This window comes from Mobula hypostoma, chromosome 16 (assembly GCF_963921235.1).
Source record: "Mobula hypostoma chromosome 16, sMobHyp1.1, whole genome shotgun sequence".
NCBI classification, from domain to species: Eukaryota; Metazoa; Chordata; class Chondrichthyes; order Myliobatiformes; family Myliobatidae; genus Mobula; species Mobula hypostoma.
In genome coordinates this window covers 64,184,925-64,199,092 of record NC_086112.1, presented here as the reverse complement: position 1 = coordinate 64,199,092, position 14,168 = coordinate 64,184,925, and the positions used below count along the sequence as shown (strand labels likewise).

Genomic DNA, 14,168 nt, shown 5'->3' with positions numbered 1-14,168 from the left:
ATTCTTCTTTTCCCCTCCCTTCTGATGTCACTTCACCTTCTTTGTGTAGAGTATGGACTTGTATCTTTTTAGTATCTTAGTTAAAAACTTACTACCCATACACTAGCTGCAATTACATCCAAGTGTGATCCCAATCCTCCCCTGAAATTGACATACTTGCAGTTTTAGTATCTATATGCTGATAATAAAGATATTGCTAATATCTTTTGTTTTCCCCTTACCCATAGAATGCAGATTTATCCCGACACCTACTTGAATACTACATTTAACTGCAGAATCAAAGCAAAAATCAAGCAATTTATCAGCGACTGGGAATTTCAATTAAAACTAGCATGGTCTATTTGGCAGAACACACTGGACAAATTTGCTAAATCATTGGACTCCTGCACATCTACTCTTGCCAATTTTAGCACTGCATTGGGAGCTTTTCATTTTTTCAATTTTTTTGCTAAAATATTACAGTATCATGAAAAGGTTAATATATAGCACTTTTCCTTACAGTATTAAGTATTGAAGCTTCTGGAGAAATTAAAACATTTAAAACTGAAATGGCTCCCTGAAGCAGAGATCAGGTTTAAAATGTAGAAGAGAAAAAAAATCAATGACAAAGACTGGCTAAATATAAATTAAGTAACAAAAAAAATGCAAAGGTAATGCAAATGAATCTGCATGCAACTAAGCACAAAGAACTACCAGACGGATTAATAGTCCTTTTTAAACTCAGATGCAGTAGCAGAATATACTTCAGCCATTTGGGTGTAGGCAGCTGAAACAGTGATACAACATACTAAAAGCCAATTGCTATTTTTTTTACCTATTACATATTTAACCAATGGTGAACAAAAACTTAGATTTAGCCTGTTTTACAAAAAGGTGGTGACTAAAATCAATAGTTGAACTAGATTATCCAAATTAGTATACCATCATTTTCCAAAGTACATATGAAAAATACTTGCTCTTTTTTAAAAAAACTGAGAATGAACTCTTACGGAAAATTGCCAGAAAAGTCTTCAACACATGTGATTATGATTTAAAGCTATCATGTGTGAAACCATGTTTAAAATACCATTAACATACCCATTATCCACACCCAAACACGTTACAATAGTTTGTCAACTCACCACATTAAAAAAATATGTAGCCATTATTTATAGAGTTCATACACTCTCAGCAAGATTCTGCATTCAGTGTTACAATGCAGGTTTTTTTTTATAATCGATTGCCTTAAATTCTCTCGTCAATCACTGTGACGTAGCTTTTGCACACAGCACAGTTAAAGGCAAAATTGCAATGCCTGCTGGAAATCTGCTCAAATGAAATACTTGCTCACAATACCCCAGCACAAGAGCTTCCTTCACTGGACATTTACAAAATCATTAGTGAATGCCACTCTAAAATCAAAAATAAAATTAAATTATGTATAATAAAGTAACAGGATGATGCAAAAAGAAAAATTAGTTCAACTGCTAAAGCTCAGAGAGGTGATAGCAGGTGAGATAAACAACATTTGTAAAAATCCAGGATTATGGAGTTAATATTATTAGGCTTTATACTGCTTTTCTGTATTACAGTTATTTGCTGGTTGAATTCTAAAGGTTTATAAAAACAAAAATATTGTTATTTAAAATGTGTTTTTGGGGGGGCGGATGGGAGCATCCATAATTATTTGAGTATACAGGGTAGAAAGCCAGCTTTGTGAATTGTGACAACCTCATGGGCAAAATAGCTGCCAAGGAAACAAGTATGAATAAATGTCAGTACTGGGAGAGGAGAAGAACTTGCATGCAATAGTCTTCATAAAAACTGCTGCCTTTGTTTGACTCCGTCATAGGCACAGCAATATCTTTTAGCATCAAGGGATTTGTGTTAGTGGAAGTAAATGAGGCAAAGATAAAAGACAAATGCTGATCTTGCCCATTGGCAGTGCAGGTGTAAAGCCCACTGCTGATTCTATTGTCTTTCATTTCTTATCTTTGAAATTACTGTTGAAGAAACCTTGATAAGTTTCTGCAACGTACTTTGTAGATAAATCAAGTGTACCACAGCAAATAATTCATGGGAGATAACCTGGGGGCAGCTCAGTAGTGTAGAGGTTAGCTAGTGCTTGGGTTCAATTCCACTGCTGTCTGCGAGGAGTTTATATGCTCTCCACCTGACTGTGTGGATTTCCTCCGTTGCTCCAGTTTCCTCATATATGTGATAGGGTTAGTAGGTTAATTGGTTACATTGGGCCTGAGGATCAGTGACCATGCTGTATCTTTCTAAAAAAAAACAAGATTTGTTGATGCGGCAACTAAGCAGGAGGTTTTATCCTCGGTGATGGTACAGTGATCAAGTTAACTTCCGAGTAACACAGAGACATAGACCGAAATCCAAATCCTATCGTGGCAACTATGGAGTTTAAATTTGAAATTTGTAACAATCATTAATTACCACCACAAGAAAAAAGCTATCACATTTTCTTAAAAGCCTATCTGGTTCACTTGGTCTGTCCACTCCTTGAAAACTCCCTCTGAAATAGCAATCTGCATAACCAGATCCTGAAAAATAAACAGATCAAGGTACAATGCGGGAGGTGTACTGATCCAAGCAAGTGGGGAATATGCAACCATACTCCTGACTTATACGAAAATAGCAACAAGCACAATTGCAGTTACCACATTCACATGAAAACTTTTATGCTTGAAATATTTAACTATGACATTTTTTGTTACATTAGCTATTGATCATGTGGTTCACAATCCTGCTGGGATATAATATAAGAAAATTGGTATAACTGGTCCCACCTAAATTTCACTCTTAGGGTGATACCTGCAGCAGCTTCAATGTCACACAGTTAACGTTGGAGGAATTGTCCCATTCACGCAATGTAAACCCACTGTTCGATTTGAATAAATACATTAGTGCCATAGCAGAAAATGATGTAACAAAAGAATGGAATGTGGGAATAATGAGACAGGCATCTATTCTGTTGTGGAAACTGAAAAAAGCTGAGAAACCATTAAATAGCCTTGTTAATAATAGGCACACAAGATCTACATCCCACCGAATTGATAATCATGGAAAATTTAGACAAATCTGTAGATTCAGATTGCCTTTATATGTATAGCAATCTGCAACAGGACAGTCATTTAACAATAATAACAGTAACAATGTTGACTAGATATTGTTGTGCCCAATTTCAAGTCACAAACACAAAGTCTGCAGATGCTGGAAAATCAAAGCAACACACACACACAAAATGCTGGAGGAACTCAGCAGATCAGGCAGCACCTACGGAAATGAATAAACAGTCTGCATTTCAGGCTAAGAAGTTTCTTCAGGACCATTTCAGTTTGCATCAATTCTACTCGAGTTAGAACACTGCATTGCAGCCTCATTAGAAAAACAAGTAATCTTAAATTGTATAATGGTCTTGTGAAAGAATAAAACAAAAATAAAATTGTCTGGCCACACAGAGGAATGATAAAGGTCCCACTCCTCACACTAAAATGGAAAACAAAATTGCTCAATTCCCATTTAATGGACATGACTGTGAAAAAAAGTTCAAAAGTATACAAATACTCATATGTTAAACTTAAATAATTTGAGGCAAAAATAAGTTTGAAAATTCAGAAACAAAGCAGTTAGGGCATCTCATTATTGAGTCCAGGATTATCTAAATGCAAGTCATTTTTATGCTCATGTTAGAACATAACTGCCTCAATTCATTTGCTCTGCTTACACGTCTACGCATCCTTCAATACTGCAAATTTATTTTTGTTCTTCCATTCCAATAAATTGATAGTTTAGAAATTTAAAAAGTGCCTCAATATTATATTCAAATAAAACATGTGAATCTCACTCTTGTAATTTAAATGTAACAAAGTTGAAAACTACCTCAAAACAGGGCTTTTTAAAAGTATTTCTTTGGGTATTATTGCTGTATTTGGATTCAAACCACTCTTTCCCAGGATACATGAAGCTTTTGTAAAAAAATATAAAACTTGAAGTTATATCAATACATATTTTTACTCAGGGATTCTCTGGAATTGCTGTGGAGTAAACTTGTACATTTTCTTCAGATGTGCTAAATAAGATTGAATGGTTATAAAGGATTTCTAGATTTACCCAATCTGTAAAGACGCAAGCATTCTGCCAATAAACCAAACAGCAGAACCACCTTTTTTTTTTAAAAAAAGGCAAAGAAATGTTACTTACAAGATGTCTCTTTTGTTGTCAAAGCCCTAGGAAAGATTCCATTTTATTGTACATAAATTGGAACTCAAGACATTCCGATCTATCAGTGGATCTGGCAATATAGTAAATCACTTATCATCTGGCAGCCTTGGGACATGGGTAGCGCAAGATTAGCAGACTTTTCCACATTATTGGATATCACTCCTATTGTTATAAAACAACTTTTATTTCATTCTTTTTGTAACGTTTATTATACATTATTGTGTAATGTGTAGTGGACCTGGTGAATTAACAGAGATTGGGAAATAGACCAACACTTCCAACACCAACTCTACCCAAAGACCTCTCCACGTTCCTAACTCGGTTGCACTCTGAACCCTCAGCTCACATTCCAGACCAATGAATGAACAAGATGCTAAACCATCAGAACAATCAGATCCCAGATTAGTTTTACTATTCTCAATATGAAAAATACAAGCTTTCAGTTTTTAAAACCACTAATTAATTGGTTGCTTAAAGCTACAGCAGATTATAGATTAAATGAAATATTGGGCAGAGCACTGGGAAATGACGTTTAACCCAAACAAATACGAAGAGATTCACTCTGGGAAATCAGATAAAGACAGGGCAAGTAAGTAAAGAAATTGTAGGGCACTAAAGAATGCTGATGAACAGGAAGGCCTTGAGATTCTGAAAGCAGCAAAGGTGGCATTCACCATACTTGCATTCATAGACAAAGATAAAGAACATTACAGAACAGCCTTTTGGCCCATGATGTGCTGACCTTTTAACCTACTCCAAAATCAATCTAACGCTTCTTTCTGACATGGCTCTCCCTCCCACTTAGCACTACACACAGAATATAAAAGTTGGACGTCACACTGCAACTTTACAAAACAATGGTTATGCTGCACTTAGGGAGTATTATGTGTACCATGCTGCAGTAATAGAGATGAGCTTTATTTGTCACAAGTACATCCAAAACATACAGAGAAATGCATCGTTTACGTCAATGATCAACACAATCTGAAGATTCTGATCATAACACCAAACAGCATGCCCACATCTTATTAACCCAGAGCACCCAGAGGAATCCCACACAGTCACAGAGAGAACGTACAAACACTTTACGGACAGCAACGGGAATAGAAACCCAGTTGCAGGATTGCTGGCATTGTAAAGCATTACACTAACCACTACACTACCATGCAGAGAAGATTCACTAGGCTTGTGGAGAGATTGGATATATTGGACCTACAATATTTACTCTGGACCTAACACATCCAAGATTTGAAGGGGCACCTTTTCATTTTGCACAGAATGATTGATACCTATAGTACTGAGGAACTGGAATCAATTACTATCACTTTATTTAAGAACTATTTAGACAGATGCTTGATTTGGCAGGCAGAAGGATAGGAACCCAAAGCAAGCACTTAGAAGTAGTGCAGATGAGCAAAAAGATCTGCTTCTGTGCTGTACAATTCTGATCAATGCCCCTACACCTAAATAATAAACTGGCAAGTTTTTTTAAAAAAAAATGTTTGAGACACTCAATTACAATATTTTATAATGTCAACTATGTATTTTAGATTATGAGAACACTCAGTCCTCTTTTATTGTCATTTAGAAATGCATACATGCATTAAGAAATGATACAATGTTTCTCCGGGGTGATATCACAGAAAACAAGACAGACCAAAGACTAACACTGACAAAACCACATAATTATAACATATAGTTACAGCAGTGCAAAGCAGTACCATAATTTGATGAAGAACAGTCCATAGGCACATTAAAAAAAATTAGTCTCAAAGTCCGGAGTCGATCGACTCCTGAGTCCCCGATAGCAGGCGGCAAAAGGGAGAAACTTCCTGCCATAAACCTCCAGGCACCGTCAACTTGCCGATACCTTGGAAGCAGCCGACCACAGCCGACCCTGAGTCCATAACGTCCGAAAACTCCGGTCTTCCGAGCAGCCTCTCCGATACAGCCTCCCAAGCGCCATCCTCTGCCGAGTGCCTTTGACCTCTCCCTGGCAGCTGAAACACGCAAAGCCGAGGATTTCGAGGCCTTCAGCTCCAGAGATTCCGGTTACCACACAGTAGCAGCGGTAGCAAAGCAGACATTTCAGAAGTTTTCCAGATGTTCCGCTATGCACTCACGTCTGTCTCCATCAAATCAGGATTGTGCACGGTCCCCTACTTGACAGATTACAGATATCATTCACCGGAGAGGCTGTGCGCGCTGTCGTCGCGCCATCTTCTCGCCATTTAAGTATGGATATTATGCACAAAATATTAAGCCATCTCACATCTGTCCACACAAAAGGCCTGATCATTGAAGTCACAGGTGGTATTGAGGATGAGCATGTGAGGATAGGGAAATAAAAACTAGCTCGGGGGGTTGGGGGAAGGGCACGACACAATATTGAATGCACTCATGGCATTTATTATCATTAGCACTTGCGTAAATTATTAGTTTTTAAAAAAACACAAATAAAAATCTCAAAGAAATAAACAGACTTTTTAAAAAATAGGTTCAACTCTTACCAGATGTGAAAAGGAGAAAAGTTCCCTTTAAAGCAGTAATTTACACTGAAAGAATTATATTTACAAGCTGATCACAGACCTATAAAAAACTATTCCAATAAACTATTCCAAAAAACATTAAGCTGAAATCATTGACTGATAGCAGTGCATATTTCTCAGTTAGATACTCATGAATTACTGTGGTGATTAAAAAAAACCTATTGTTAGATCTGCAATTCAGGATTATGCACAAGTTTTAATTCTTCTCTCCCCCCAGCCCATAACATGGTAGGATAGTAGATGGACGAGAAAGAAGTAGCTTCAGAAGCAAAAAGTTAACCAAATCTGGAAAAATCATTCAAAATTCTCTTTTGGAATAATGAGGCTGGTATTATAATACCCACTCACTGTGCACACATGGGTCCAATGTTCTAACTGCTTTAAAACTTCTTGCTGGAGATCCTCATTGAACATTTTTCTGTACAATTGTGGCAGTTTTGAGAACCAAATTCCATTGGTATATTTGCATAAGATTTCCTTCAGTCGAGACTGCACCAACTCACTATTGTAGTTTGACTGAAGAGCTGATGAATCATATTTTTGCGTATCCACGGTATTGCTCCAAAAGGCTACAAATTTGAAAAAGAGAGTTTATCAAAACCAAAATCACAAGACCAATGATAAGGGTCTTTATAATTAATAGTCTTACTGAATATTAATTATGTTGAACTACTGGAACTTACTATTTATCTGGTTGGGCAAAGAGCAGACAAGTCACTTTACCTTGATTACCAGTCTATACTAAAAAGCTCCAATTCTGCAGAGATCGAATAATAACTTGGGCAATTGTAACTGTGTCTTTACACATGCTGCTTTATTGGCCAACTTACTAAAACTGTAGAACTTGACACGAAGTGTAGGTTTAAAGAAATTGCCAAAATCTACCGATCCAAACGTAAACTATAAGGTTCGATGTAATTCAATGAAACTTTCAAAACTCAACCTCATTTTCATTCAGAAAGTGCAAAAAGTTTGGCTTTAATGTAAATTACTAAACATACATTTGTTAAGGGGATGATTGCCACCCCACTAACCAAAAAAAAAATGATTACAATGAAATGAGAAAATAATCACACAAGAGAGTTAAAGGATTGATGTTGAATCCAAGGAAAAATTAGGAGCAACCAAATGCTTAATTGAGCAGCAGAATTTTATGAAGAATCTAAAGGACCTCTTAGAAAGTGGAAAGGGTAGAGCATATTCTATGCTTGGAGCCTAGATGTAGATGTAGACAGACAGGCAGATGTAGATGATGCAAATTGAGGGTCAAGCAGACAGATATTGGTGCTTCAAGCTAAGAACCACAATCCAGTTATAATGCTGCTGTACTGTTGCCTTTTCTCAATGAGACTTCTAGCAGATGAGAGGTCCAAATGGTGCCTTGAAAAACAAAAAGAGTTAACCCCCCCCCCAACCCATTCTCTTGGACAGTATTTATCTTACTGAACATTCCTCAAACTAGACATTCAAACTGCTTTTCATAGCAGAAAGCTATGCACAAATTGGATACCATACTTCTTATGGTCGTTTTAAAATCTGAAAACTTCATTGGCTTTCAAGTGAATTGGCACATCCTGAAGTCTGTGAAAGGTTTCACATAAAGCAGGAGTTCCCAACCATTTTTTTTAATGTCATGGACCAATACCATTAAGCAAGGGAGTCTGAGGACCCCAGGTTGGGAACACCTGATATAAAGTGTAATGTTCCCCAGAAGATTAGCAACATTTAGCCAAGACATAATGGCTTAAAAGGAGGATTTTGGAAGAATTTATTTTGCATGGAATACAGAAAGCCTGGTACAACATTGAAATGTTGAGACTGGAAAGGCCAGGCATTGGTTATGATCAATGAATCAAACTGGACTGTCTTTTTTATTGTTATATTAGCACATCTAATATCCCATTAATATCAACAATACTTGTACATTAGAGGTGTGCAGATACAGCAGTATCATTCATTTTTTTCTGTTTAACTTCACAAGTACAAGACAGGAGATCTGCAAAGTTGAAGGTGGAATTTAAACAATGATGCTTAAAGGCCACCTGCTTAGCATTTGCCAAAGAAAGCAGGACGTGACAAAAAAAACGTTAACATTCATAAAATAAAGAAGATGTTCTTAAACTTCCATGAAAATGACTTGATCTGAAAAAATCTGGGCAAGGAATTAAGCAGAATATAAAAGTAGTTAAAAGAAACAAGGAACATTGAGTGCAGCTAAAACAATCACTTGGAAAAAATACATAAGACAAGGCCACTGAGAGACTTGGAAATTCATTGATGCCACAGCCATCAACAAACACTCTAAATGTGATAATTCTTGGGTAAGTTCACTTTCTAAGGTACTTATTCTGACTCCACAATTGACAAGGATATTCATCATTATATATTAAGAATGCTGGGAACTCTATTATGATGAATAAGTTAATTTAATATCCTATGTGAGTTTCAACAAAAATATGGCTGACATCAGGTTATGCTAGAGTAGAACTTGCCTGTCTGTCTTATGACCTTGTTTCAGGAACAGATTCCATTGGGCAGTGAGAGAATTCAATAATCATGATATGCAGTCAACTGAATGTCAAAGCTAATGGTTTTGGTCCTCCTGAAGTTTAAATGAAGGAAACAGGTGTACAAAATGATCGTGTGGATAGCCAGAGGCTTTTTCCCCAGGGCTGAAATAGCTAACATGAGGAGGAATAGTTTTAAGGTGCTTTAAATAGGTACCGAGGGGATCTCAGGGGCAAGTTTTTCTACACAGAGAATGGTGGGTGTGTGGAATGCACTGCTGCCAGCGGTAGTGGAAACAGATACAATAGGGTCATTTAAGAACCTCTTAAGATCGGTACATGGAGCTTAGAAAAATAGAGGGCTATGCGCTAGGGAAATTCAAGGCAGTTTCTAGAGTAGGTTACATGGTCAGCACAACATTATGGGCCAAAGGGCCTGTAATGTGCTGTAGATTTCTATGTTCTATGAAATAAAAACTGACAGGCATTCCCACTGAGATGCTGAGTACAAGAGGGAAAGAGGGATAAGAAAATTGAAGACACAGATAGTCTTGATTGGAAAAAAAATACAAATCCCAATCCCATGACTTCAGGTGTTCACTCCCAGGTCTCCAAAGTACTGATCCACAAGGTACCCTACTCGTCATAGCCTGCCAACCCAAGTAAGAATCATTTATTCTCTTTTCTATTAACTAAATCAATCTACATCAATTCGATATACTCAAACCTTCGTTATCCATTATGCAACTGTATTCTAAGCATTCAGAAATTCCAAACACTAACTTCCATTGATTCTTCCTACTGGATCCATCAAGACTCCAAACATTTTAATTGAATACATGTTTCCTTTCATATATCCATGTTGACTCTGCTCATTGATGTTGCTAGTTTTGTAATTATCTCGATATCATTTTTATTATAGACTTCAGCTACCAGACTAATACAGTAAAATGAGTAGCTTTCCCTCCCAAATAATTGTTACTTCTGATGTGTAAAAATTAAAAAGCTCTGAATTTTAAAATCAACTCCACAGCTCTGTCAAAAGTCTGCAATGAAGCTCATCAGGTCCTCAGGATCTATCAGCTTTGGCTTGGAGTTCTACATGAGTACTCTTCTACTAATACTAATTTTTTTTATCACTTGTTCAAAAGGAGAACCTTTGTTGTTCATTATTTTTAGGAGGCTGGGTCCAAGAAGACATGAATATTTACTTCCAAATATCAATTGTAAAAACATATTTAAATCAAAGAGGCATTTACAACAACCTGAATACGGTTTACCAAAACATCAACACTTACATGGTTGAAATATGAGCTACACATTTCTTTAACCCTAAATTAACTTGGGCAAACTTCCCAAACATTGCTCATAATAACAATTTTACAGCTATATACAAATAAAAGCTGAGGACTATGCAGTGCTAATCAATGAAAATTCCTTGTTGAACTCAACTCTCAACTCAAATTTAACAAGATACTCTGAAATCTTTCATCCAGTGTTTGGTCACGATGGACAATATTCCCTTATGTTACTTTTATCTAATTTTCTTTAATTTGCAAGCTTTGATACACCACTGAAGAGTTACAGAGAATAAGAACATCCCATGCATCAAGCTTGAGGCCTTGTCAGTCAGGGACTTGTGCTATTATTTTTGTGACTATGTGCTATCGTAACTAAGTGCTATGTGCTGTCTTTTGTACCTTAGCCCCGGAGGAACACCATTTCATTTAGCTGTATATATGTGCATGGTTCAATGACAATTAAACTTGAACTTCAGCCCAACTTGCCCATACTGAGCGAGTTGCCTTGCAGCATTTGGCCCATATACCTCTAAACCTTTCTTAGCCACATTTTTGTCCAAGTGTCTTTAAAATGCTGTGTCTATACCTGCCCTATGTAGTATCTCAATCGCCTAATCACTACTTTGTATAGAAAACATTGTCCCTCAGGTCCCCTTTATAAATTTTTCCCTTCCTCCCCATCTAGATTTTCACTCTGCTACTCTGGAAAAAAGACCATCTAGCCTTTTTATGCCTTCATTTTGTAATCTCTAAAAAGTCAACTCTCAGCCTCCTTCGCCCTTGGCACAACAAGTGCCAAGCTGTTATCTGCTCTTTAAAGCTCAAGCACTCCAGTCCTGGTAACACCCTTGTGAGCCTTTTCAGCACCATTTCCAGCTTAACCACATCCTTCCTATGGACAGGCAACCAGAACTGCACAAGTTATATAACTGCACAAGAAGAGCTTTAAAAATTGAAAAATATTAATCTCTTCTCAAATACCGAAGCACTTCAGAGTTAATTGTATAGTTGAAACAGTGAACTTTTACCAATAATTTAGAGCCATAAATGGGTGCCACTGTAGCTTAGCAATTAGCACAACACTATCACATCTCGGGGCTTTGGAGTTCAGAGTTCAATTCCAACGCTGCCTGTAAGGAGTCTGCATGTGCTCCTCCTGGAATGCGTGGGTTTTCTCCAGATGCTTTGGTTTCCTCCCACAGTCCAAAGACATTCCAGTTAGTAGGTTAATTGGTTACTGTAAATTGGCCCATGATTAGGTTAGGGTTAAATCAAGGATTTGTCAGGGGTTGCCTCAAAGGGCCAGAACTGCCTATTCCGCACTGTTCTCTAAACTAAAAAAAAACACAAAATACTGAATTCAGAGGCACAAGTTGCATTCCTAGCATGGCAGCTAGGAAACTTAACTTCAATCCATTAAGGAATAAGGAATTAAATTAATTACAATGATAGCATCATAAAGCCTTCACACTGGTGCAAAACCCATTTATTTTAATGTTCATGAGAAAAGGAAGTATTCTATTCCAAGTCAGATTATCCCATACATTACTCTATATTAGTTCAGAATACCACTCATTTGCAGCAGACCAAAAAGAAAACAAAACCCTAAGCATCAAACATGGACAAAGGCTTACCCAAACTTATCAACCCTGCAAGATTAAAGTCACTAAACATCTGGAGGGCTGTAGAGTAATTGGGAAAGGTGCCCGGCAGACTTGTCATATAGTGAAGCAGACAAGTGATTGCCAATGCTGAGATCTAGAGCAACAATCGGTCGGAAGACCTTAACAGATCAAGCAGCATTTGTGGGGTGACAGGTGGAAGGAATTGTCAACATTTTGGGCGGAAACTCCATGTCAGCATTAAGAGTGGAGAAGAAAGAAAATGAATATAAAGAGGGGAAGTGGTGAGAGAAGAGCCAGTAGGGGATTGGTACATTGAAGAGGGGTGAAAGATGATGGGCAGATCAAGTTATGCAGGGGGAGGGAGAAGTAGAGTTGGGTGACAGGCAAGTAGATGACAGATGAAGGTAGACAAAAATACAGATGAAGCTAGGTAGTAGGGAGGAAAGCGGAAAGGTGGAAACAGTGAGGAAGGTGATGAACAAAAGCTGGAATCTGATATATTAGGAAGGTGATAATGGGAACCATTAGGTTTCAATTGTCCTTTACCAATTTCCCCCGGGATTAATAAAGTATGTCTCTGACTACGACTCTCCTCTAACAATGCAATACAGGAAGAAGCAATTCAGCCTATTTTGCTTGCACTGACAACTAACTAATCAGATCTGGCTGCACCTGGCTCATATTCCTCTAACCCTTTCCTTTCTATGCATATGTCTAAATGCCCCAGAAATATTGTAATTGTATCACCGTATTTCCTCCCCTTGGCAGCATGCTCCAGGCATCCATTACTGTTTAAAGTAACTTGGCTTGCACAACTCGTTAAACTTTCCCCTTCTCCTCTTAAATCTAAGACACCTAGTATTTGATGTTTCCACCCTAGAAGGCCCTGGCCACTGCCCTCTCTGTCTCTCAATCTTATAAACTGTTCAGGGCACCCTTCAGCCTTTGCCACTTCCAGAAAAATAAAGTATTTCCTGTCTCTCCTTGTAGCTAATACACTGCCATTGAGGCAACGTTCTGCCGAAAGACTTTACATCCTTCGCAGAGTCTACAAATCAAGACAGACATTACACAAACCGCCAAGTGGGAGAAATATAGTCAACCAGCAGCTACAAATGCATCAATCCATGACAAAATTCATAGTTCACAAAATGCAATGCTTCTTGTTGCGAATAAAGTTCTATCTTCACATTGAAGATGATCTTTACTGGGTTGCATGGCACTTCCCATTACTATAGATTCAGAACCTCAAAACATGATATCATTGTGGCCAAATCCCATTACTTTATTTCCCCTATTACCTAGACAGGGATCCTACCCTGCTTTAATGAGAATTGCATACCAATTGTAGTAAAACACTGGGGGACAAAAAAGGTGCCAACTGAAAAATAATCTTGCCGGCCAGAAAAGGAAATTATTGGGAAAAAAGATCAGCTGAAAGTCCCTGTCATTTGGAAGAGGGGAGATGACAAGGAGACTGTAGGAAGGCTTGGCCCAGTGGCCAGTTCAGGAAACAGAAGCAGTTAAATAGCTGATTTAGCCCTCAGTAAAAAAAATAAACCAATAATAACTCCTCATTTTTAAGATTTGTTGGACACAGGGATAAAACAAAAAGTATGTGGATTTATCCTAATGTTGTAACCAACTTAATTAGTCACGAGGGGTATCTGACAGCAATTCAAGTGGTTATAGAGTATTCATAGATAGATTAAATGCTTCTCCGATGATGATTACTGGGTTCTTTGGACTCTCCATACAAGCATCAGATTTTAAACTTAATGGAAGCACTTAATAAATCAGTGTCAGGGTTCATTTCTTGATATAATTACACAGAACGTTGAACAATACGGCACAGTATAGACTCCTCAACCCATCATGTTGTGCTGACCTTCTAACTTACTCTAAGATCAACCTAACCATTCCTTCCCACAATCCTTTCTACAATCTCATTTTATCAAAATAAGG

General features: G+C 37.5%; 1 protein-coding gene across 2 annotated transcripts in view; it reads right to left on the bottom strand.

Moving 5' to 3' along the window:
- Nucleotides 1–14,168, bottom strand: part of LOC134357442 (tudor domain-containing protein 7-like) — a 126,981-nt gene that overhangs the window by 63,602 nt on the left and 49,211 nt on the right. For both annotated transcript variants that reach the window (XM_063069026.1, XM_063069027.1), the window contains exon 6: nt 7,119–7,339. In XM_063069026.1, the coding sequence (XP_062925096.1) occupies nt 7,119–7,339 (221 nt within the window). The remainder of the gene's footprint in view (nt 1–7,118; nt 7,340–14,168) is intronic.